The sequence below is a fragment of the Pogona vitticeps genome, chromosome 5 (genome assembly GCF_051106095.1).
Source record: "Pogona vitticeps strain Pit_001003342236 chromosome 5, PviZW2.1, whole genome shotgun sequence".
NCBI classification, from domain to species: domain Eukaryota; kingdom Metazoa; phylum Chordata; class Lepidosauria; order Squamata; family Agamidae; genus Pogona; species Pogona vitticeps.
In genome coordinates this window covers 162,874,369-162,900,019 of record NC_135787.1, presented here as the reverse complement: position 1 = coordinate 162,900,019, position 25,651 = coordinate 162,874,369, and the positions used below count along the sequence as shown (strand labels likewise).

Genomic DNA, 25,651 nt, shown 5'->3' with positions numbered 1-25,651 from the left:
CCATAGCAGCGGCCATTTTGGGTGCCTCTAAAGCGAGGCAAAACAGCAGCGGCCATTTTTTATGGCGGCCATTTTGGAACCGCCAATCAGCTGTTTAAAAAAGTTCGCTTTGCCATGATTGCTTTCCCGCGATCATCGCAAAGCGAACTTTAGCCATAGGGAACATCACTAAGCGATCGCTCCAGCGATGGCCAAAAGTCCATTGCAAAGCGATTTCATCGCTCAACAGAGCGATCGCTAAGCGAGGCACCACTGTATACCCAGGCTTCATGCTCTGGAGAGGACACTCCTTGATTCAGAGCATGTTACCATAGTCTCTCAAGACTGAAGGATGCCTATGATTCTGTCTAGTAGGTGCGCCTGGAACCTGACCATGAATGTCCCTCCAAAGGAGGAAAGAATACAGACTTGTAGTGGGATCATGGGGAAGGAGGTGTGACTCTCAGAGACATGCAAATTCTTCTCCAGTTACCAGTGTTGCTTACTTATTTGGCTATGGAGAGAGGAAGCTGGGGATAAAAGATGCACTAGATAGTTTGCCTTGTTGGGAAGAGATCCACTCCATCATATACTGGGCGCTGGCTGCAAGACTCTAGAAGCTCCTGGGCTCCTAATTTGACTGTCTCTTGTGCAGAGTCTCTAACATGTTATGGGACCTAATAAGAGAGATAGAAAATCTTGGAGAGAGCATAAGAGTATTCATAGTGCAGGACGCCTTCTCTTCCCTCCTTTAACTTGAAAAAGCACATTAAGTTAAAATGCCTGTACTACATATGCATGGTGCATATGTAGGTGGATGGGTGTTTGAATGGAAGGAGCAACGGAACTACATTCACATTTGCATCACAAGCTGTTGTTCTTCAAAACTCAAAATAATTGCAGGAATCTTGCCAGTTGCCTTTTCAGGGCCCGAAAAACCCACAACAACCATTAGACTTATTTCTCTGTGTGTACATCTGTACACATCTTTGTCCTTGTGTAGGATCAAGGTGCTGGAGAGAGTCAGGATTCCAGTGATAAGAAATATTGGGTTGGCTTCCATTGCTAATCAAAATTCAGGGGCCCCTAGTTATAAGTATCTCTTAATCCACAAATTTGGGCTATTGAGAACTTTTGAGTAGTATTTAGTGCATTTAAAGTCTAGAAATACGTTGATTTGATCTACAAATATAATGTGTAAAAAAATAATTCCTTAATTTGAATAACTTGCAATCTTATGAAATGAGAGTACTGTTTGAACTATTTGAGTATGACTTGCCGCACACAAATTCAGTGGTTGTAACTCAGACATGTTAGCTTAGAACAGTGGTTCCACACCTTGGGTCCCCAGATGTTCTTAGACTAAAACTCCAAAAGACTTCAGCAGCAGGTGTGCTCACTAGGATTTCTGAGAACACAGGTGTGCATGATCCTATTGCTAGACATGAAATGGTGAAGCTCTTATGTGAATGATGACCTTTAGGTTGTCCAAATTCAGCTTTGTGGGGATGGCCAGTAATTGAAGTTTTGTGAACGCTACTTTCCTATGTTTCCTTTTCAGCAGCTCTTGAAACTGCCTTAAGAAATAAGTTTTCTGAAGTTCAGAAGTAGTGTGAGATTTCTTTGGAGGAGGCTGCTGAATCGGAAATATTTTCAAAACCTCCAGAGCTGGAGCTTGTGAACTGTTCCTAGTTACTGGTTTTGGAATAAAAATTGTTTGATTAGAGATTTGTAACTCTGCTTGACTAGATTGTGCATGTTTTATTCTTGTATTCCTGTGAAAACACAGGGCGAGTGAAAAGGTGGGGGCAGTTTCTCCTAAGGACCTTTTTAGATTCCCCCATTTAAAAAATGATGGTATGTGAACAGTTTACAATTAAGAGCAAAATGCTTGAGACAAGGGCGAAAATCTCGTTGAAAACAGTCATTGATGAAAAAGCTCATCTGTGGATCTCTTCCCCATTCACCATCAGAAAAGATGGTCTTTGCTAACCTCAGAATTTGCTTTGGAACCCTCTGAGAAGAGTTTTTATGGTGCGGGTAGCTGAATGGAGGAGAGAAGAGTGTCTTGTGAGCATACAGAAGATGTATGGAATAGGACATCATATTTATTTATTTATTTATTTATTTATTTATTTATTTATTTATTTATTTATTTATTTATTTATTTAATACCCCGCCTATCTGGTCATTGCAACCACTCTAGGCGGCTAAAACTCTAAACCTGACGACAGTTTCTTCATTCTGTGGATGTCTATAATTGAATGTTGGTGTTTCTGTCCCAGTCTTCATGCAACTCTTGCCAAGGTGCCCATATATTTTTATCTTTTCCTTCTCCTTCAGAATAATTTCTAATGAGACATTTGGGGTTCATGTTGGAAAAAAGCTTCTGATTGTTGCAAAACACAGACAATTTTCAGCTGTTTGATTCAAGTTTGAATACTAGAATTCTCTCAAATATATTCTTAAAGTGGTATGATGACAACGCCTTTGCATGGAACAGTTTCTAATTCCTCTTCTTGCCTGCTTCATATTCGTCCACTCTTTTGTGGCAAATAAGAGAAACTGGTTTTTGTTTGAAACTACATTAAATCAAGAAGTAAACCGACATGTCAGTTCAGAAAACCTTTTAGTTTTAAGGAATTAATGAGGGCATTAAAGATGAATGATTGACAAACCAAACTGTAGATTATAGTTAGACAAAGTTTCAGGAAGCCAAATTAGTAATCAATAAGTCCTTACCTCGTTTTCCCCCCACATCCAAGTTTTAATATTTTGCCTGCATCTAATACTGGTAGGTAGTAGAATTTTTAATCATTTGGGACCTTGTAGGCTCATTTGTTACAAAAACTTTTAAAAAGTACCCAAACATGATAATTTTGTGAGCCAATCAAATTATATATAACATACTTTATGTTCCTAAACTAAAAGAATTTGTTGCAGCAGTTCTCAAAGAGATAACTGTGTCAGTCTGTTTTTCATATGTAACAAAGATAAATACAAATGAGTTGTGGCACCTTAAGGACTAACAAATTGGGTCTAGGAAAATGGACTGTTACCAATGAACAGTGACACTGAAATAGTTAGTCTTTAAAGTTACTTCAGTTGCTTAACTGAACTGAACTTGCTTAAAGTTGTTGTTATGTTGCATTAGTTGTTTCTCAGTTATGGTAACCCTCAGAAGGATATATCATTAACAGTGTTAATGAAATCTTGCACTTGGATATTTGTCTCATTATTCTGTTTCCCGCTCTTCCTGATGCCTTCAACTTTTCCTAGCATTATTGTCTTTTTCAGTAACTGAAATCCAGTAACAACAATAGTATACCATCAAGTCAATTCTGATTTATAGCAATCTTTCCAGGGTTTTTAAAGTAGAGAATACAGTGGTGCCTCGCTTAACGAGTGCACCGTATAGCGATGTTTCCGTATAGCGATCCCTTTTTCGGGATCGCTATACGGAAAGATCCCCGATCGTCACAATGGGGAAAACCCGCATTGCGAAGATCGGGTATTGCGGCGGCCATTTTGGAGCTGCCGAACAGCTGATCGGCGGTTCCAAAATGGCCGCTGGAAGCCCGGAAATGGCTGCCGGCAGCCGTTTTCGCGCCCTGCCCTCACTTAGCGAAGGCGCGAAAATGGCTGCCGGCACCTGGAATCCTCGCTGAACGGGTAAGTAACAAAGGTATTGGAACGCATTAAACAAAGTTTAATGCGTTCCAATACATTTTCCCTACCCGTTTAGCGACGATTTCGTATAGCGAGGGTTAATCCGGAACGGATTAACCTCGCTATGCGGGGCACCACTGTACACAGAAGTAGTTTACTGTTCCCTTCTTTGGGGGGGGGGCTCCTGGAACTGTGCAGCTTGCCCATGACTACACAGGCTGCCTCTTTTCCCAGGAGACAGTTATACCACAGAAATCTAATGATGTCACCAGCTACAACCATATTTTGATAATTATTTTTTCTTATTCCTCCTCCCCTCCCCCAAGTTCCTAGGTTCCCTTGGAATCCCTTTGATTCTGAGGAAGTCTTTGGGGACAGTGAAATGGGAGCAGTAAGTCTGAAATGTTTGAAAATTGCCACTGAGATTGCTGGTTGTGGTAGAACCAGTGGCAGTGATTTTCAGACATTTAACATTTTCTGACCCCAGCCTACTATTTCCAGAGAATTCCTTAAGACCAAACGGATCCTGAGGAAATCTGGAAAGATTTGGTGCTGGTGAAATAGGAAACTAAATTTCCAAAATATGGCCTTGGCTAATGACATCATCAGACTAGGCAGTATAACTCGATACCGGATTTTAGCTAGTGAGTCTTTTCTACTCATGGTATATACAGTATGCCTGAAGTACAGTATTATAGCTTCAGTTCAGTCATTTTCACTTCTAATGTGGATTAAAGCTTGATTTGATTCATTACTCACTTGTAGTGGGTAATTGATGGTAATCGTTAAGCTCTCTTGTTTGCTTTCTCCAGTGTTCAGCTTTCACATCTTTGATTATTGGGAATGCCATTGATTGGTACGGATGATCCGAGTCTTGGTTTCCGGTGACAGATCCTTATACTCAAAAGATCTTTTCTTATTCCTTCATAGCTGCATTTCCAAGTCTCAGCCTTTCCCTCTGATTTCTTGGATGCAATCTCCATTTGGATTGATGATTTAACCAAGACACCAAAAAAACCTTGATCATTTTGATTCCTGTTTTGACAAAATTAAGGTTTTGTAACTCTTCTGTAGTCATTATTTTCGTATTTTTGATATACTCTTATCCTTCTTTTGCACCTTTGTCTGTTGTCGTATCAACTTACTGCTCTTTTCTGCCAGTAATGTGGTGATATCTGCATTTCTCCAATTATTAATATTTCTTTCACCAGTTTCAATTATTAATATTACTTTTCACCAGTTTCATCCTCTTTTGGCAGAATTTATTGTATGTTTGGGCTATAGATTAATCAGATAGGGAGATAAAATGCAGCACAAACCCCTTTGCTGGGAAAACCATTTTGCTTGTCTGTATTCTGCCCTAATGGAACCCTCTTGTGCAGGGTATGAGTTACACATCAGGACACTCAAATGAGGTGACACACCGAATTCTTCTCGAATAATCCATAACTTTTCATGATCCACACAGTCGGAAGTTTTATTGTAGTCTATAAAATAGAGACTGATTTTGTTCTGAAATTCTTTGGGATGCTCCAGTAGCTTACTTGTATTTGTGATATCTTCAGGGTGTTTCATTTCCTAAATCCAGCTTGAACATCTGGCATTACTCACTGTAGAACTCTGTTTAAAAACCTTGAGCATCACTTTGTTTGCATTGAAGAATAATGCAGTAGTCCAATAGCTAGTGCAGTCTTTGAATTTTTTTTTTTTTAATGAAGATATATATTGAACATCTTCCAGTCTGTGGGCCATTGTTCTGTGTTACTTTTATTCAGGGGAAGGTTTTATGCTTTTTCTTAAAATTGTAATTTTCTCCCCCAAAACAACCGTTCAACATTCCCTCTAAGTTTCTGTCCCGCTGCATGGCAGCTTTGCTCTGTGTGTGCAGAGGTGGGCAGGGCTTCATTCAAAATGGGAAGTAAACAAAGAGGCTGTTGGCTATCCGTGTGCAACCCCAATGGAGCTTTGGGCAAGTGCGCACATTGGATATCAGAATGCTACTTAATAAGCTAATGAATAATTAAGAGCATTACAGTTGATATAGAATCACTGCAGATCATTCTTTTTCAGCCTAGTATCCTTCAGAACCTTTAGTTTGTACCTTCTTTCATTTGTTAACATTGGCCATTTGGATTGGGACTCCATGTTGTGGAAGGCTGCTGTAGATCTTAACTAATAAAAGCTAAGATCTTTGGTTGTGAATTGGATAGGTATTTTATTAAAATATTTCTTGTTGTTGTGTAGTGTATAAGCTAGTGAACTAAATCGATAACCTCTAGCCAAAATACATGAATTACATTCTTATATGCCCGGTTTCATGTGCACGTAAGGCACTTATGGCCAAGTAGCATTGTTTATGGCAGTGGTTCCCAACTTTGGGTCCCCAGATGTTTTTGGACTAAAACCAGGATGGATGGATTTGATTTATATCAAAGAAATAAGATTTTTTGATGGTTTAATTTTTTTTAAAAAATTAGTGTTTAAATCCGTTTTATTTTTATCCACTTACACTAAAACTCCCAGAATCCTTCACCACTAGCTGTGTTAGCCAGGATTTCTGGGTATTCCCAAGGTTGTGAAGCGCTGACCTATGGAAATAAATGCTTGGATCCTACTAGTGAGCATTTTAGAAAATCTGTGGGCACAACTGATATAGTTCAATGTCATTGAACTAATGACATTGACAAGGGGCATACAACTAAGCTGTCCATTGTCATCATTATTTTTTGCAGTGCAGTTGAACCATTAGTCATAGTTATTAAATAGACCCTTGATACAAAAAGACAGGGTTTGATTCCTGGTATATTGCTGAAAAATCTGTCATCATGTGGCTCTATGGAAAACTATCAGAAGCATAGTACAATACAATTAATAAAGGGCAAGAAAGGTTAGGAGGAATGGTGAAGCATCAATGATAGTTGCTGACAATGTAGCTAAAGGAAAATTTTCCCAGTAGGAAATCATGACATGGTGTAATATGTTGTGTGTTGTTGTTCATTTGAATTATATTTAATTTTCAGACCTGCTAAGGACCAGATGATTTTTATTATGTCTGGATACATAAAACCATAGAATTCAGAAAAATAAGCATTCAGAGAGAGGTGTATTTCCTTTTTCACATTACTGTGTATAATATATGTGTTGCATATTTTCATTTGAATTTTGTGTAGCTAAAATAACTTCTTTGTTTCTTCCTTCTTCATGACAATCCATTGCTGTAGAAGCTTGCTTAAATTGTATTTGACTTTAGTTTGATTCAGTAAGCAGTCTGCCTAAAGTACTTGAAGTAATGGTAGATTTTAAGCTGGGTATCAGATATGTAAGCCAGCAAATTTTGCAGTTGCTCTGGGAAAACAAGAAGAAATTAATTTTTATATTGTCATATGAAGAGTTGGTGTTGTAAGGTAACTCCATCATCTGAAGTTCTGTTTTATTTCACTTCAGTGGTTAATTTGTTAGCAGTCCTTACTGCTACATTGAACTCCAAACATACGTTGTGTAAATGCAAAGTGATTGTGGTTTTTTCTGTGGGAAAATCACAATGAGTGAGAATCTTGGTAGAAGAAGAGAAATTGCATGTTAAATACATAAACATGGGCTCAATCAGATGCAGTAGATATAATGGATTGGGAAGACACGGGTTCACATCTCTACATAGCCATGTCCCCTTGGGTTAATAACTGTCTTTTAGTTTGGTGGTTTTCATATGATTGTTAAGGGGGAAATATTAATTTTTTTAAAAAACAAGACTGTGTTTTCATTTGCTGGAAAACAAGTTGTATCAGTAAAGGAATTACTTTTATATGCCCCTGTCAAATCTCAGTGTAAATCTGAGCACAGTTTGCTTTTAGTTATGAAGGTGGCACTTGTACTGTATTTCTTGTCACACACGAGTTTGGTAAATTCAGCTTGGTGAAAAATAAAATATTTGACTTTATAACTGGCGGAAATTTGCCACTGAAATTTGTACAGATTTGTGTCATTATAAATAATAGGATTCTGGCCAGAGAATCAGTGTTGAAAACTTAATGTTATTGAAGTGAAATGTCTGCTTGATGTTTCAACCTTTTCTTTGGTTTTCTTTCCTGCAGATCTTGGATCTCTCTTTGATTTGGAACATGACTTACCAGATGAATTGATCAGCTCCGCGGACCTGGCACTTACCAATGGTGGTGACATTAATCAGCTGCCAATGAGCATTGGTATGGCACAAGATGCTGCTTCTAAACACAAACAGCTGTCTGAACTGCTACGGGCTGGTAGTTCACCAAATCTTAATATGGGAGTTGGTGGGCCATCCCAGGGCATGACTGCTCAGCCCCAACAAAACAATCCTGGAATGGGAATTTTAAATAGTATGGCACAGGCAGGGTTGACATCTCCAAGTTTGGGGATGGGTACAAGTGGGCCCAACCAAGGTCCATCAACTCAGTCTGCTGCAGGAATGATGCCAACAGTAAACAGTCCAGTAACTCAGCCTGGAATGGGAATGAATGCAGGAATAAATGCTGGCATGAATCCTGGTATGTTGGCTGCAGGAAATGGACAAGGAATAATGCAGGGGCAAGTTATGAATGGTTCAATAGGAGCTGGAAGAGGACGTTCCAACATGTCATATCCAAATCCAGGAATGAGTAGTGCTGGTAATTTGTTGGCTGAGACGCTGCAGCAGGGTTCTCCACAAATGGGAGGGCAAGCAGGCTTAAGAGGCCCACAACCTGGTGGAACAATTAACAAGGTAAGACAAAAATATTTTTTATAATACTAAGTGTTTAAAGCATGGCGATAAAAGGTAAAATATTTGAAAATATTTTCCTTTTCAGACACATCCAGATTGGTCAGAGGTAAGCAGTGGAATTATGAATGAATTTTATGGTTGTATGTAAGCTTGTCATTGACTAGTAAGAGAAGCTTAGTTAGTGTGAAAACAATTACTGAAAATATTTGTCTATAGTCAGAACACAACATGCAAAACAAAGTTTTCAGCTGCTTTCTCACCTACAGAATGATAGTACATGTGATGTTAAAAATAATACATGATGTTACATGTGGTGGTAAAGATAATTATGTGTTTTAGTTAGAGAGAGTGTTCTGTTGATGCTGAAATACTCTAAAGAACTATATTATGTTTCCAAACAATGGTCATAATCCTCTTATCTTGTTATATTTGCATAGTAAGAAGTTATGTAACTTTTGGAAGCAAATTGCTCCAGGTTAAGAAATCACCATACTGTATATGTTTTCAGTAGTACAGTGGTGCCTCGCTTAGCAACATTAATTCGTTCCGCAAAAATCGCTGCAGAACGAAAACGTCGCTATGCGATATTAAAAAGCCCATAGAAACGCATTGAAAGCCCTTCAGTGCATTCCTGTGGGCTTAAAACTCACCATTGAGCGAAGATCCTCCATAGCACCGCCATTTTCAGTGCCTCTAAAGCGAGGAATCCGTCCCTAAATACAGCGGGCGGCCATGTTTTTTCCCCGGTGGCCATTTTAAAACCGCCGACCAGCTGTGTGAAAATGGGGGCTTTGCGACGATCGCTTCCCTGCAATCATCGCAAAGCAAAAATACCCCATAGAGAACATTGCAAAGCGATCGCTTTTGCGATCGCAAAAACAGCGTTGCTAAGCGATTTCGTCGCTAAACGGAGCAATCGCTAAGCGAGGCACCACTGTATATTGAGTTATATGACTTGGTGTACAGCTAATCACATGTACTTTAATTTCTTAACTGGTGAAAATTTGCTTCTAAAAGGTATGCCATTTGTATAGATATGCAAGAGGGCCAGAATGTTTATGTCTTTTGGGAGAGGGGGAGGCAAAGGGGCTTATATTAGGTGGCTCTGTGACTTTATGTTTGTGTGTTCAGAATTTTCCTTCTTGAGTTTTTAAATAGTAATCAGGTAAAGATACTGAAAATATTTATCACAGTTATTGACTGTGATTGCTGATAAAATATTCATAACCAGTTTGCCTATGAATACAGATGCTGCTGGAAATCTGGTTAGGCAGGTTCTGCCTGTGCACTGGGAATGATGTCATCATCATTAGCAGGTTGCCACTGATTAAGTACTTGCTTTTTTATTTTGGAATGTGCACAAATTTGTCTTTACATGCAAACCGGATTGCATCCTGAAATATATATAAAAAAGAAAGTCTTTAAACAGTGGCAGTCTGCCACTGATGATAACATCATTCCCATTGAACAGGCAGAGTGGTGGAACAGGACTTTGATCTCTGGAGCCAGTGGACAAGGTGAATGTTTCTTGGAGTATTCAGGGAGATATTGTCAGATGATAGACTAGAGTGACCTTCTGGTACGATGATTATGGTTATTCTTACGTTATTCAAAATTGGCCTTGTTGTATAGGTTATGACAAATCAAGCTTGGTGCTTTCACTAGTGAAAGTAAGACAGTTCACAGTGAAGGTTAAACAAGAAAACTAGATCCATTAGAAATACTGTTGTTCTAGAGAACATGTGTTCTTCTTTTGCCAGTGTTACAGATAGTTCTATCAAAATACGTACTCTGGGTAGCTATTTTGAAACAAGTGTTCAAGAAATACGTATAGGGAATTTGTCTATTTGGGCACATATTTGATTTGCATATATAACAAGCATTCAGCTCAATGGAATTGTGTGTGTGTTCATGCCCATAGCATGCAACAGTGCTCATTATACTGAGTGATAGCTATAGGAAGCATGTCAAGTTCAAAAGTAACTACACAGAACAGCAAACAGAGGAATGGAGAAATCTAAATAAAATTGATGTTGCATCTGCAGAAGCCTAAATGACCTGGTAAAATAGTTTTTTACTGATGCAAGTCCTAGAGATCTTGACACAATATTGAATTGAGACTGACACACACAAACCAACATTGACTTGCTACTCAGTTAATGGACACTCCCTTTCATTTGCCTAGCAGCAGAATGAAAGTAGCAAAAAGAGGATTTTACAATTGTGGGTTGTTAAAACTTGGATGCATTGAAATCTGTTTATGGTGGATATAACATCTAGGAAATACATTGAAATTTTTCAGGCTGGTTTTTCAGTTGCAGCTCCTGTTTCCATTTGAGCCATTCCGAAAAGTTGAACAAAATAATAGAACAGGACAGTCTGTGGTACCTGTAAAGTAGCTTCCTGGTTTTGGTTAAATTAAGTTGTTTCTAGATAGATTTTATTTTTTAAATTTATTTCAGCAGATGAAGAACTTGAAATACATATTTAAACAAATGACATTGTTTACTTTAAATGCTGTTTATTTTATTTAACATCTTTTAAACCATACTTTATAATATCTGGACAAGATGGCTCTCAAGAAAGCCATGGGAAGAATATCAAAATTAATATAAGCTACCGTGTTTCTCCGATAATAAGACACTGTCTTATTATCTTTTGGGGGAAAGAAAAGGGCAGAGGGCTTATTTTTGGGGGAGGGCTTATTTTAATGACCCATCATTAAAATAAGCCCTCCCCCAAAAATGCGATCTGAAGAGAAACCAGAGCATTTTCCCCCGAAAGCTGGCGACAGCCGCACCAGCAGCGGCGGCGGCGGCGGCGGCTACTTGGGCTCGGCCAGGGAGGAGACGGAGGCTGGGGAAAGGCAGCGGCTGAGAAGAACTGGGCTTCTCCTTCCTGCTTTCCTGCTTGGCTCCTCTCACTTTCTGGCTCTCTGCGAAGCCCTCACCACTGTGGAAGCGAAACGAGGAGGAAGGGGAGCCAAAAAGGCGGGCTTTGCCGGGAAGGGGGAAAACACAGCGAGCGAGCGTGCCTGCTCGGCTTGCAGGCAATGCTCCTCGCTTTGCTGCCTTGGTCGCCTCCTCCCCTCCGCCTTGAAGCTTTTGTTCTCCTCCTCTCTGGTCCGGGGGCAGGAGCGCCCGCGCGGCGCCCGCGGGGCTCGTGCCTCTCTCTCCCTTGCGCGCCGGGCAGGGGAGTTCCAGGCGGAGGAGGAGCTCGCGCGGCTGTTGGCTCCCGGGATCCCGTTCGGCGCGCCCTGAGACGAAAGCACTGCCATGAAGGGCGAAGCTCTGCTTTCTCCCTACTGCATTCTGCTCTGCTGAAGGGATGTTTTTTCGCGCCCTCGGTAAGCTTACCCAGGGCGCAAGTAGGGCAACAGGGCTTATTTTCGGGGGAGGGCTTACTTTAGAGGAATCCTACAAATTAAGGGGAGGGCTTACTTTCGGGATAGGTCTTATTATTGGAGAAACACGGTAGTGGCAGTAATAAAATGGAGATCTTGTCTTATGATGAAACAAAACAACTTGTAAGTCAGAACTTGTCAGCAGTCCTGTAGAACTGCGGTCCCCAACCATTTTTGGTCCATGGACCGTCTGGGGAAGTCAGGGCACCCCCTGTGCTCGTGTGCATGTGCGAACAAGGCTCTCTCACACGAGCGCGCCCACGCGAGTGCCGCACCACCGTTTGCATTTGAGCGTGCAGTGCGCTCGTGTACATGCACAAATGGCGGCACGGCGCTTGTCTGGGCCACCCCTGCATTTACGCGCATGTGCCGACAGTGGTGCTGTGCACACACAGGCATGCTGGAGCGCACACGCAGGCACAAACAGGCAGTGTGGGGGTGAGTGCATGCAGGGGTGGTGCGGGAGGTCTGTCTCGGTGTCCTGGTCTGGCTCAGGCCACAGACCAGCACCAGGCTGCGGACTGGGGGTTGGGGACCTCTGCTGTAGAAGATACAGAACATTACAGTAAATAAACATTACTTGAGGATTTTCCAGGGAGCTTGTGATGATGGGATTTGACAAACATTGGGTAGAGCGGGTGGCATATAAATCAAATAAATAAATATATAAATAAGTTGGTAATGCATTTCAGACTGTGGAATTGCAAAAGGAAAGATTGCCTTCCTCATCCATCAGCCTGACTTTTGTCAAAGACTGATGGCTAAGTACTGTATGTATTTGTCTGGAGAAAGTCCCAAATTCTGTTCTTAGCTCCTTTCTAGACCAGGAAAGTCAGGGAGTAATGGAGTCATCAGGGTCAACTTCCTTTGTTCTAGATACAGAGCCCCTCTTAATTCTTGGCTCTATCTTCTAGAGAGCAGAGGTGTCTTTGCTGTTCAGCCTTACTTGTTTAAATTCTCATGTTGTCTTTTCACTTTCCTCATTTTACCAGTGTGTTAATTAGAATTAGATTATTTGTTTTCCTTTTCATGCAGAGTAGGCTCTCATTTGAGACCTCTTCTAGTCACTGCAGAGGCAGGACCTAACATAATGACACATTTGATACCCTTTCTTGTTCTGTTGTATTCATATACTCAAGTAATATGTACTGAACAGTATTGAATTTAGATTAGGAGACCTGAGTTCCAGTCTTACCTCATCTGTTAGAATCCAGCACTTTTCTAATTCTCTTCATTGTCTGTCAGAAAAACTATGAGAATATTTTTATTTTTATTTATTTTTAATTCTTAGCTTGATAGTCTTGTTTGGGCTTAATGTGTAATGCACTGCATTTTGAAAACCTTTTGGCTGTAGTTCCAAATTGTAACCTTACAACCAGTCCCTATTGTGTAATACTTCAGGAAATATAAAACAGTTTGGCACAGATGTGTATACAGTGCAAAGTAGGGTTTACTGCTTGGATTCTGGAACATCTGTATGGATTGCAGGTAACAAACTCGTTGTTCACCCAGTTTGCATGATCAAATATAAGATTTTGCTGTAAGTGCTGAAATGTTTCACTTTGAATGATGCTTGTCATACCTGCCAAAATATTTCTTCTCAGGAAGACAGCGGAGATCCACACATTGTCCCTCCATGGTTTTAACACTTCAACTCTCCTATACACTAAACACCACTGTTGTAAAAACAGTCACACTCTCCTTCCATTGCAGAAAAGAACAGAGTACATCCAGCTTTTCCTTTTATGTCTCCAAACAGCAAGAATATGACAGTTCTGTAATAAATACAGTCATGTACCATCAAATCAATTCTGACTTATAGTGACCCTTTGCAGGGTTTTCCAGGTGGATAGTACTCAGAAATGGTTTACCATTCCCTTCTTCTGGGGGGATCCTGGAACTGTGCAGCTAGCTTGCCAAAGGCACACAAACTGGCTCTACTCACAAGTGACACTGGGGGGTCAAACTTCCAACCTCTGGTTCTACGGTCAGATACTTAAACCACACTGAGCTATCCAGCCAGCTAACAATTCTATAGCTTTCTTTAAAAGTGCAGTGCTAATGTGAATCCCATGGGAAAATCCTAATTACATGGCTCCTACAGGAGAAAGAGAACAAAGTAAAGATTCTCGAGGTCAGGGATGGGCAATGGGTGACCCTGCAATGTCAAAGGACTCCAGTTCCCATCAGTCTAAGCCACTTCACAGAAAGGTGAAGAGAGGTACAGAAAGATTATAGCAGTTGCAGTTAATTAATATTTAAGGGTTGCATATTTCCAATCCTATATCTGGCATAAGGTTAATGCAGTTTTATGGCAATATAATTAGTGGTATATACCATATATATATAACACTATACAGTGGTGCCCCGCTTGACGACGTTAATCTGTTCCGTTAAAATGGCTGTTAAGTGATATCGTCATCAAGCGAAAGAAAAAACCCATTGAAATGCATTGAAAACTGGTTCAATGTGTTCCAGTGGACGAAATACCTCATCGTCCAGCGAAGATCCTCCATAGGGGAAGCCATTTTCAATCGCTGTCTTCCGGAAATAGGTCCGGAAAACAGCGGGTGGCCATGTTGAAAACCCAACGATCAGCTGTTTTTGATCGTCAGGAAGCGAAAAATCGGTTCCTGAAGTAGGGAACCAATCGTCGTGAAGCGGATTTTCCCCATTGAAACATCATTTTGCGATTGCAATAGCGATCGCAAAAACCTCATTGTTGAGCGATTTCGTTGTCTACCGGGGTAATCGTCAAGTGGGGCACCACTGTGTATTTATCAACTTTGATGGCAGAGGCAAAAGTTGCAGCTGGCAGCCTCGTCATGCTCCTCTCTAGAGAAGACAAGAAATATTATTTATTCATTCATTTATTTATTTATTTATTTATTTATTTATTTATTTATTTATTTATTTAATTTTATTTATATCCCGCCTATCTAGTCAATAGACCACTCTAGGCGGCTGAAAGAAATTGGTGAGGTGGGAAACATGCCTGGTCGCCTGCCATTTATGGTATTTCAAGTATTGTAAAACAATCAGTTACTATCCTGCATTCCTGCCAATGTAAGCTCTAATTTTCAGCCCCACTGGGCAGGTCCCTGCCTCTCTCTTGTGTGACTTCTCCCCTGTATACATGTGCAACTGCCCCTACCCCACACAGGATGTTCTGTTGCAACCAAAACCAAAGGGGCTACCCGGAGGGAGGTGGAATTGTGCGCAGATGCTTGCCTTAGAGGGAACCTTGACTCCTGAAACAAGTGTGTCTCAGGAGTATACCTGGATGCCTATACAGTGGGGTCTTGACTTAAGAACGGCTCGAGTTAAGAACATTTTGACTTAAGAACCACTCTCATAGGAAAATATTGACTTGACTTACATACTTAGATTTGAGTTACGAACTGAAAAAAACCCACGTGGGAGGCAGGGAAAGTGCACAATTTGAACTTTCAGTTAACTGTTGGCCAGTGAAAAGGGTGCCTGTCTGCTTCCTCACTCCTCCCAGCGTTTAGAGAGTGGATTGGGAGACAGTCTTCAGACTGCCTGGTACTGTACTGCCTGGACTGTATTTTCCCTACCTTCCCTGAACCTTTCTTGACCTAAGAAAAAAAGCAACAAAATATCCCCCTCTAGTGGTCGAAGGCAGAATAGCAGCTTCCCATTAGTTTCTATGGACGGAAAAGAGCAGATACAGATCAAATGGTTTTCAATGCATTCCTATGGGAAATGCAGATTTGACCTGCAAACTTTTTGACTTGAGAACCGCCTTCCAATACGGATTAAGTTCTCAAGTCAAGACCCCACTGTAATGTACAAAGCTGCTTTTGTAGTAGTATCAACAGCATTGTAATAACATTTCAAGAAACAGCCTTAGTGCAACTTGTTACTCTGTACAGTGGTGCCTCGCTAGACGATGATAATCCGTTCCACTGAAATCGCTGTTTAGCGAAATCATTGTCTAGCGAAAAGCATTTCCCCATTGGAATGCATTGAAACCTGTTTAATACGTTCCAATGGGGAAGAATTATCGTTGTCTAGTGAAGATCGGCCATAGGAAAGCCACTTTGCAAACCACCAATCAGCTGTTTAAATCACTGTCTTGCAAAGCTTAGGTCCTGAAAACACCTGTTTGGGAGCGTGGAGGGAGCTATAAAAATCATCGTCTAGCGAAAATTGGTTTGCGAAGCAGGGACCAAACATTGTCCAGCGAAATTCCCCCATAGGAATCACTGTTTTGTGAATCGCTATAGCGATCGCAAAAAGCCAATGTCTAGCGAAAAAAGCAGTCATGCAGGGTAACTGCGAGGCACCACTGTACTTTGAAATAAAGTGGTGCCTCGCTTAACGGGCGCCTTGTTTAACAACGAATCCGCATAGCACCAATTTTTTTGCAATGGTATGTGTGATCACATAATGATGTTTCTAATGGGAAAATATCGCTTTGCGATGATCGGTAAGCTGTTTCGCTTACCGATTTTCGCATAACAATGTTTTCCCAACAGCTGATCGGCAGTTCCAAAATGGCCGCCGGGTAAAAAAAATGGTCGCCTGCTGTGTTTTCGCGCCCATTCCTCGCTTACTGGGCAGCGAAAATGGCAGCCGTATGGAGGATTTTCGCATAAAGGTAATTTTTTTGCCCATAGGAACACATTAAACGGGTTTTAATGCATTCCTATGGGCTTTTTTATTTCGCATAGCGATGAATCCATATAGCGACGATTTTGGCTGCACGGATTATCGTCGCTATGTGGGGCACCACTGTACAAAGCAAAAGGGTTTTGCAAGGAACAATGTTCTTTGAAAGCTCTTTGGAGCCAGTTGAGACACACAACCTCAGATGCTAAGAACTTCAGCCTTGGTCCTGTACTGTTCTGCAGCCTGGTGTGGTGTAGGTCATCCCATTCAGAACAGGTAGACATAGTGAAAACTGCAGAAGCATTACTGGATGCCTTGTTGTTCTCATGTGGGCCCATCATACAATTTAAGCTCTCCCCACTAGGTCTCTGAATCTGCTGCAAATGTGCTTCATTATGAGGGATCCATTACACATCCCGTTGTCCCTTCTCCCTCTCCACTACTGTCATACATAAGAACCCAGTGGTCCCACCACAGTGACCTTTCCTTACAGAGTAGCACTTTCCTCTCCTATCTCTGAGCAGAGATGGGGAAGAGAGAAGATGATTGTCAAAAGGATGATTGGCTGGGGCCAAACGCTGGTGCTCAAACAGGAATCTTTGAAGCAGGAATTTCCTCACCCCGTCTCCCTCCTTCAGTGTTCTGTAACTGGTCAAAATGGAGGCTTCTGATCTACATTATGTGATTGAGACACACATATTTCAGATTCAGCTAGAGAGAAATGTGAACTCTTAGTCCTTCTGCTTCCCTACCCTACAACCATAGGTTGTCCAACCAAAAGCTTTGTCACATCATGCTCAACAAGGTTCACAATCTGGACAAGCCGCAGACTTACATGAAACTGGGCCTTCTTGGGCTGAGCAATAAAGGAGCGTGGAGGTACTCCCAACTGTCACAGGAGTTGCTATTCCTTAAATTCCCTACATTTTTCCATAAGATCCTCAATACTGAATGGCAAGGGTGTGTATGCATGTCTTCTGTTTCTTCCAAAGAAGCATTTTTAGTTGCTAATGTAGATCAACTGAAGGTGTCATCTCTCAGTGACCCAGTGGTGATGCTCATGCCCAAGACAATGGTGATTCAGGGAGAGGACTATATATTTCACTCTATCAAATGAAATTCAAGGCAGCCATGATGCATGTGCATGAACCTTGTTTCATTCTGTTAAGTAATCAGTGTCTAGTTACCTTCAGCTTCTTTTCTTTGGGCCAAGACACTGCTTTTGGATGTTCTCCCAATATGTGTCACCAAAAGGAAGATGTGAACAATCGGGCTAGATCAGCAGAATTCCTCACCCAAGACAATTTTCCTCCAGAACCATTGCCTCCAGAGTGGTCATTTGCTAAGGCCTGTGGCTCAGTCTCTTTTGCAGATCCTTGACTATGAATTTATTTATTTATTTATTTATTTATTTAGTTAGTTAGTTATTTAGTTATTTAGTTATTTCCCACCTATCTAGCCAACTCAGGACAACTCTAGGCGGCTAACATCATCAGATAATAAAAGTTTATATACATACAACAGCGTAAATAATAAAAACTTTACCAAAATAGAAACCAAGTGCAGCGGAAAAGAAAACAGCAGAATCTAAAAAGAAAAGAGGTTTCTTTCATCAGCATCCAAGAAAGATAACACCAAGGCCTAGTGAAAGTCTGTGTAGTCCTTTCAGATGCAAGTGAGCTCATCTTGTTCTTGTTTTTTTTTTTTGCACCATTAACACAGTTGACCAACTACTACCAGTCTAGAAGGTCTGTATTCTAAACCCCCCTCCCATCTGGGAAAGGGGCACAGTTGGGAGACCAACCTTAAAAATGACATGAAGTGCTCAATGGTAGGAGGATCCTTGCAGCCCTTGGCCTTTCTGATTGTAATACCCTATTTCCCCAAAAAGAAGACCTAACCTGAAAATAAGCCCTAGTATGATTTTTCAGGATGCTCATAATATAAACCCTACCCCAAAAATAAGCCCTAGTTAAGTGAAACCCTGCCCTCCACCATTGCACAGCAACTGAAAGAAAATGACATTACTGTATTTGAATAAATATAGATTGTTGTACATTTAAAAAATCCCCTGAAAATATGCCCTAATGCATTTTTGGAGCAAAAATTAATATAAGACCCTGTCTTGTTTTCGGGGAAACATGGTAATGTGCTGGCAAATCAGTTCTGACATACGGTGACCCTTTTCAATATTTTCTAGGTAGAAAGTATTCAGAAATGGTTTCCCATTTCTTTCTTCTGGGGGCATCCTGATGTTCTGCAGCTTACTCAAGGCAACACACACTGGCTCTTAGGATGACTCCCAACCTCTGGCTCCATAACCAGATATTCACTGAGCTATTCAGCCAGTTAGGAGCCCATCATGTCGAGCAGATGGGTTCTTGAAGCATTGTGACTTGGTTGCATTCTCAGATTCTGCACAGTGTTGAGTGGTAGATATCTTCCAGCTTTCTGTATCTGAGACATGGACAAGCATGCCAGAACATCGATCGTAAAACCTAGGTGACCTGTGTGGTATTTCAGATACCTTGGACCCTAGTTTTTTAGTTTTATAGAAAAAAACAGCACTTTGAATTGTGCCCAGTAAAAGATTGGCAGGCTGTGAAGCTGTAGTAATAGGGGAGTTAAGTGTTCCCTCTAACTAGCCCTATCTAACAAACTGGCTGCAGCATTTTGGACCACTGCTAAGGCATCTGTCACCATACCCAGATCACACATCTGAAGGAAAGGGTGCAGCTGGTGCACTAGTTTTCACTGAGCAAATTCACTCTTGGCAATTGGTGAGATCTCAGCATCCAGGCTCAGAGATGAATCCATGAGCACACCCAAGCTATGGACCTATGTTTTCAAGGGAAGTGTAGTCCGATCAAGAAGAGGCCAAATCTCTTTTCCTTCAGCTGCCTTTCGATTGATTAGGAGCACCTCTGCTTTTTCTGTATTAAACTTTAGTTTACCCACCCTTATCCATTTTGTTACTGATTCAGAATAGGAACTGCTTCACTGGATTTACAGTAGATGGGGGGGGTAGAATTGGGTGTCATTCACATATTGGTGACTCTGTATATCAGTATACTGGTGGCATTGAATTCTCAAAACTCAGGACAACCTCGCCTATGAATATGTTAAATAGAAGGGAAGTGAAACAGAACTCCCAAGAGATACCACACATCAAATGCCAGGGCACCAAACAGGGGCCTCATCAGCATAACCCCATTTCAGAGGTTAGCCAGGTCTTTGATATGCCAAGGTGGCAAGAAACTCCCCAAGAAAGAGTCAGGAAACCATTCAAATCTATCAGTTCTTTGGGCAGCCCATCTTAATAAGCACACCACTTACAGAGGCTTTGCTGACTTTAAGCCCCACCAGGGTTGTGAGTGGGTGAGCAAGTGAATCAACAAATGAATGATACCATTTGTGATGGACCCATGGTCCTCTTGACAAGACTGCCTTGGCATGGATATTGAAGTCCTCCAACATAATAAATCAAGGGGACTCTCAAGGAAATGCATTCCTCTGCAAGCTGATGAAGACTTTAGTGAAAGCTGCTCCTCAGGTGCATAAAAGAGGACAGGCAGTAAATGGCAACAAAAGTAGAATAATAAAAGGGGTAGGGCGATACCATTAGAGGGGAAGCGCAAGGATTGAGTTGCAGCAGGAAGTCATCCTAATAAATTCTGCAGTATGTTTGGCATCCTCAGCCTTATCACATGATTTTCAAGTGTGATGTTACTTTGTGCAACTCTCAGGTGCTGCCCGTGGCAAGGTGTGTGGCTGAAACTCAGCAATTGGAGTGAAGGTCATGTTTTGCCCTATATCAGTGACTTTACCTGGGCAGTACCAGAGACCAAATTGGACATGTATGTATTCACCATGACATAATTTTTATTGTGATTAATAGAAAGTTCCCTCTACCTGCTGCAGCAGACCAAGTGCTTCAGAGTTTTGATCTAAACCTGACAAAGAGAAGGCTTTTCTGTCTGAGGAGCTTCAGCTCGGACCCATTTTTCTGTCTGCCCAATCAGATGAGAGAAAAGGTATTCTTGTGCACCAGTCAAGCCTGGGTTGCCCTGTTTGTCCCTGCCACTTTACCCATGCCTCTCCATTGATGACACAATAGCTTTCATCTTTCCAAAGGAATTCTCATGAGAAACTGGGCAAAAATCCTCACTGACTTTGATCACCATGGATGTTAGCCTACCCTGGTGAGGAAAGTACCAGCTTGCTCATTTGGCTCAAGCTTTAAGCAACATGTCTCCATCCAAGTTGTCTTGTGTGCGGACAACATTAGTGAAAGTTTACACCAACAAACAGGGTAATAGGCACTCATGGGATGTGTAGTAAGAAACAAGCTTCCATGGATCACCGTTGTCATCTCCAGTTATGTAATAGGGGAACAGAGAGACCAACTGACTAAATAGAATTACAGTAGGACCTTCATATCGGCAGGATCAGTATCTGCGGTTTCACTTATCCATGGTCTGAAAATATTTAAAATATTAAAAGAAAAAAAAATCCAGAAAAAATATTTTACATGTATTACCAGAATCGGCCACTAGAGGGAGTCAGCAACCATACTCTGAATACTTGTTAATGTAGAATGCATAGCACAGTCTCTGGTAATGCATGTGTAAATATTTTTTTGTTTTTTTGTTTTCCTTTTATCATTCTATATATACTATACAGTGTACACACACAGACAGAATATATGTGTGTGTTTGTGGGTGGAAGTGTTTGCTATTACCCAGTTTTCAGTATCTGCACTGGGACTTGGAACCAATCCCTAGCAGATATGGGGGCCCTACTTTATTGTATGGTAAGAGAATGGTCCTTACATCATCAGATTTTTCATTGGATCTGTGAACAGTGGTGCATGTGCCTTTTCCACTGAGTCTTAGGTCAAAAGGTTTGTTTACTACCCGGATCACCATAGGGAAGCTATGAATGCTCTAGAGTTTGCTGGCCTCTGGGGCTACTATAAGCCTTTCCCCCTTCTAACAAATGTGCTGGGCAATATAATGGTCGTATGAGGGAGGTCATGATGTTGACCATCCATCGGCCTTAGTTCTCAGAATAACATATCCCTCCCTGGGAACTTCTTTGTCTGGACATACTCAGCCAAGATCTTCTGAGTCTCCTGGATTCATTGCGTTATAATTCCTTTGCCTGAAGGTTGAATAGCAACACTTCTTAGACAGTAGCTTGCAGGGAAATGTAGTGATTGCCATGTTGGCGCCAGGCAGATATTGACCAATAGAATGTACCAGGTCACTTAAATGGTCTTCTGGAGATGATGCAGGCAGAAAGGTACCCTCCCTTCTAGTCTTGGTTTCCTGACAGATTTGGGCTCTCCAGGATATCCTAGAACAGGGTCTTCATGCAGGTGCTCCTTAGCAAGAGGTGTTGGTACTGGGCAGTATTCTGGGGCCAGCAGTCCAGCTTTGATAAATAAAATGTTTCTTGAACGGGACATTGCAGCTAGCACCACTCACAGTGTAGTGTTTTTCTTTGGGAAACCTTTACCTAGTGTTGCAAATGCGCAAAGGTATGCCTTTTGAACTCTTCTCTTCTATTTCTCTGAATGAACTAACCTGGGAAATGGCATGTCAGCCAAAAGAACTGGAACATACCAAGTGGAGTTCAGCATTTTCATCACCAATGGGTTCACACTTCAGATAGGTTACTTCTTTATCCCAAAGATGAACTCTGTGTTCCAGCACTCAAGACATTGTTCCTCCTGACCTTCCTTTTGTGGTTTTGTAGTACAAGCTAGACATGGCCGGTTCCCATAAGGTCTCTCTCAGGCATGTGATTGAGTACAGGAGGTCTGACAGACTTCCATTGTTTATTATGTTGTGTGATCAAGAGTGACGGGTATAGATTATTAGGTACCTGGTAACAGAGTACATAGTTCTTTCCTACCACTCTCAGTACAGTATAGGCCTTCTTCTGGAATTAGAGTCCATTTCATCAGGGACATTGCAGTCTCACTGTTGCCTTGTAGGACATGGAAAGAGGAGGGACCATGGACCACCTCTTCTGCCTTTATCTGGCACTTTGGACTTGATATGCGTCCTTTCAACAAAGGATGCTACACCAGGTACTATGACTCTCCTGCACACTTGCAAAGGATGGTGGTTATTGTTTGAGAACATCTCTTTGATTTTGGATTTAGTCCTTCATTTCATGAGAAATGTTGGATTTATTAAGGAGTGTCCTGATCTGTGGAAGTTGGACCCAACAACCTCCCAAACTTAGTGCCCTTTTTATGTCTATTATTTTGTGTTAAGGACTGATGTGTTCACCATCTGTGTTTGCAGGGTAAACCAAACTAGTTATGGCTTCTTCTCACTCTTCCCTGTCCAGGAATTCACAATGGTTTGTATCATGTGGAATTGTTCCTTAGTGGTTTTTTAAAAACGTTTTTGTTTCTTTCTAGAGCTCTGTTTTTGTGTTTCTGCTGAGTTCAAGTTATGTGACTGCAGTCAGTTTCTTCCTCCCTAGTTGCAGTGGAAGTTTTTTTCTTGGTCTTTTTGACTTAAGTGTGATGAATTAATCTTTTGCTATTAAGTTCACCTTCTACTGATAGAAGGACCATTCATAGTAAGGCCAAATCTCTAGCTGCTACTTCTTGAAGTGAAATATATCAATCACAGTGAGAGTTCAAGCAGTGTTTGAGATGTGGAAGAGAATGATTAGTCAAATAAAACCTCCCCTACTTAGTGCAAGAGAGGATATTAAACCTGCAGAATTGATTTTAAACTTACAGATCAATTAACATCCAGAAAAATTGGCTGGATAGGTTTGTGAGTTGAGTATCTGACTGTGGAGCCAGATGTTGGGAGTTTACTTCTCAACTGTGCCTCCCAAGAGAAAAGCCAGGCTGTGTAGCCTTGGACAAGCTGCAAAGTATCAAAAGTAACTACAGTACTTCTAATTACTCCTGAAAGAGGGTTTTCAGTCAGTATCAACTTGATGGGAATGTATGTAATTATTACTAAACACAAGGAGAGGTAAGAAAACTATAATCTATCCCTCCCCCCACCACACAGATGTCTGTTATGTTCATTTACCTATCATACGTTATTTTGAAACAATTTTGAAAAACATGATGTTTTCTCCCCTCCACTTTCACCAGTACAAGTTGTGATGATTTCTGGGAAGATCTTCATTCAGGAGATTGAGAGTTGGAGAGTAATGTGTGTTTGCCACTGTTGATTATTATATATCAGCTCACATAATAAAATTTATACGAACTAGAACTGGAACTAAATGTTTGGTTTGAAAGGAAGAACCAGGAAGTGACAGAATACCCCTTTGGACTCTTTGTACATTTATTAAACTTTTTATGGGGGAGATATTGCTCTTGTTTTCCTCTCAGATGTCTAGTTCATGAGGATATTCAGAAAGAATTATTGAAAGACTTTTATGTTAGACCTCTGATCAAACAATGAGATTTAAATGCATTCATCTCTTTCAGCGTGTTTATTGCAAAAGAGTTGTGGCATCTAAAAGACTGGTTTAAATGTTAATGTCTTGGAATGGGAGCTGGTAGCTTTTAACCTATGTTTAAATTTGATATCTTGGAATTAAGTACGTATGCCAGTTGGCCCTCTCTTGACTATTAGTGCTTTGGCACTAATAGGGAGGTATATAAATTAAAATAATAAATAAATAATAATATTAAAATGCTCCATCACCTTTGTTTAGGTCATTGCCTAACTCTTCATGATATAATTATTCATTTACTTCTGTAATTTATTGTTTTATTTATAGGTCGTCTTTCTCATGATAAAGGGACCCAAGGCGGTTATGATTGCATGTGGCCTCTCCCTTCCTGATTGCTTATGGTCCCTTTGTTTCAGATCTGCTGGAGTCAAGACCCATGATTTTGGAGCAGACACCCCTGACTAGTAGTATAACGATAGCAAAATTTTAAATGGCCTTTTCTGTGCTTTATATTTGTTCCAATATTACCCTTAAAATAGCTAGGATAGTCTTTGATTTTTAGGATAAAATAGGAAGAACGTTCCCAAATGAATGGTTATAGTATTACATAATATTCTTACTAACAATTTAGATTGGAATTTGGTTTCATAGCATCCCAAAATCCATTTTGTGATATTAATTTCACTAGACTGATTAAATAAAATGCAACATTCTCTGAACAAGCATTTGAAATCATATTCTCTTTTTAGACCTGATGTTTAAAAAAGCAAATAGAGGATCACCTGTTAAAACCATGTTGTCTGCTTGTTATCTGAAGAGTTAATGCGGAAGAAGTTACATCAGGTGTTAGATTTTATCCAGAACAGCCTCTAGGTTTGCTGGGAATGAGAAAGACCATATAAGACCAAACAAACAAACAAATAGAAACTCCACTTTGAAAATATGAACAACCTCTTCAAAATTCAAAACTTTCTTTTTTGTAGCATTTTATCCAATAGAAGCTTTGTCTTAGAGTACTTCCACTCTAGCAAATTGGTGGCTCTAATTGTTCTATTTATTTATTTATTTATTTTATTTATATCCCGCCTATCTAATCAACCAAGATTACTCTAGGCGGCTTACTTGTTCTGATCCCCCCTTTAACCTAATGTGGTCCTATAGAGAGCTGCTGCCAATTTACGTATGATAGTGTGCTGGATGGATCATCACGTGTTGTTTTGTAGGGTTCATTTAGAATCATTGATAAGGATGGAAGAACAAAATTTTGACCCCCTCCACAATTATGTGCGTAATATCATTTTCTGTTGTGAGCCAAGCCACCAAGGAAAACAAACCATGGTTTCATAAGAAAACTAATATTTTTTTATATTATATATATATAATATAATATAACATAATATAATATAATATACTTTATATTTTATTGTAGTTCTGATGAATGCCTGACCCAGTATTCCTTTAGATAGGGACTGGTAAAATGGCTAGTCTCCACCAAATAAAAGCCCAAGATAGTAAATACAAATACAAAATTGTCAAATATATATACATATATATGAAATTGAATTTTGTGACCATTTGGAATATGAGTGTAGTATGACTCTCAGCTTCTGAAATTCTGGGGATGTGAATACAGTGGTGCCCCGCTTGATGACGGTAATCCGTTCCAGCAAAATCACTGTGCAGCGAAATTGTCAAATGAAAAAAAAACCCATTGGAATGCATTGAAAACAGTGTGTTCCAATGAGGGAAATACCTGCTGGTGCAGCGAAAATCCTCCATAC

General features: G+C 40.6%; 1 protein-coding gene across 4 annotated transcripts in view; it reads left to right on the top strand.

The window, feature by feature from the left end:
* Positions 1-25,651, top strand: part of EP300 (EP300 lysine acetyltransferase) — a 119,114-nt gene that overhangs the window by 10,324 nt on the left and 83,139 nt on the right. For 2 of the 4 annotated variants that reach the window (XM_020787828.3, XM_020787826.3), the window contains exons 2-3: positions 7,740-8,386; positions 8,472-8,492. In XM_020787828.3, the coding sequence (XP_020643487.3) occupies positions 7,740-8,386; positions 8,472-8,492 (668 nt within the window). The remainder of the gene's footprint in view (positions 1-7,739; positions 8,387-8,471; positions 8,493-25,651) is intronic. The other 2 variants (XM_020787830.3, XM_020787827.3) reach the window with 1 other exon arrangement.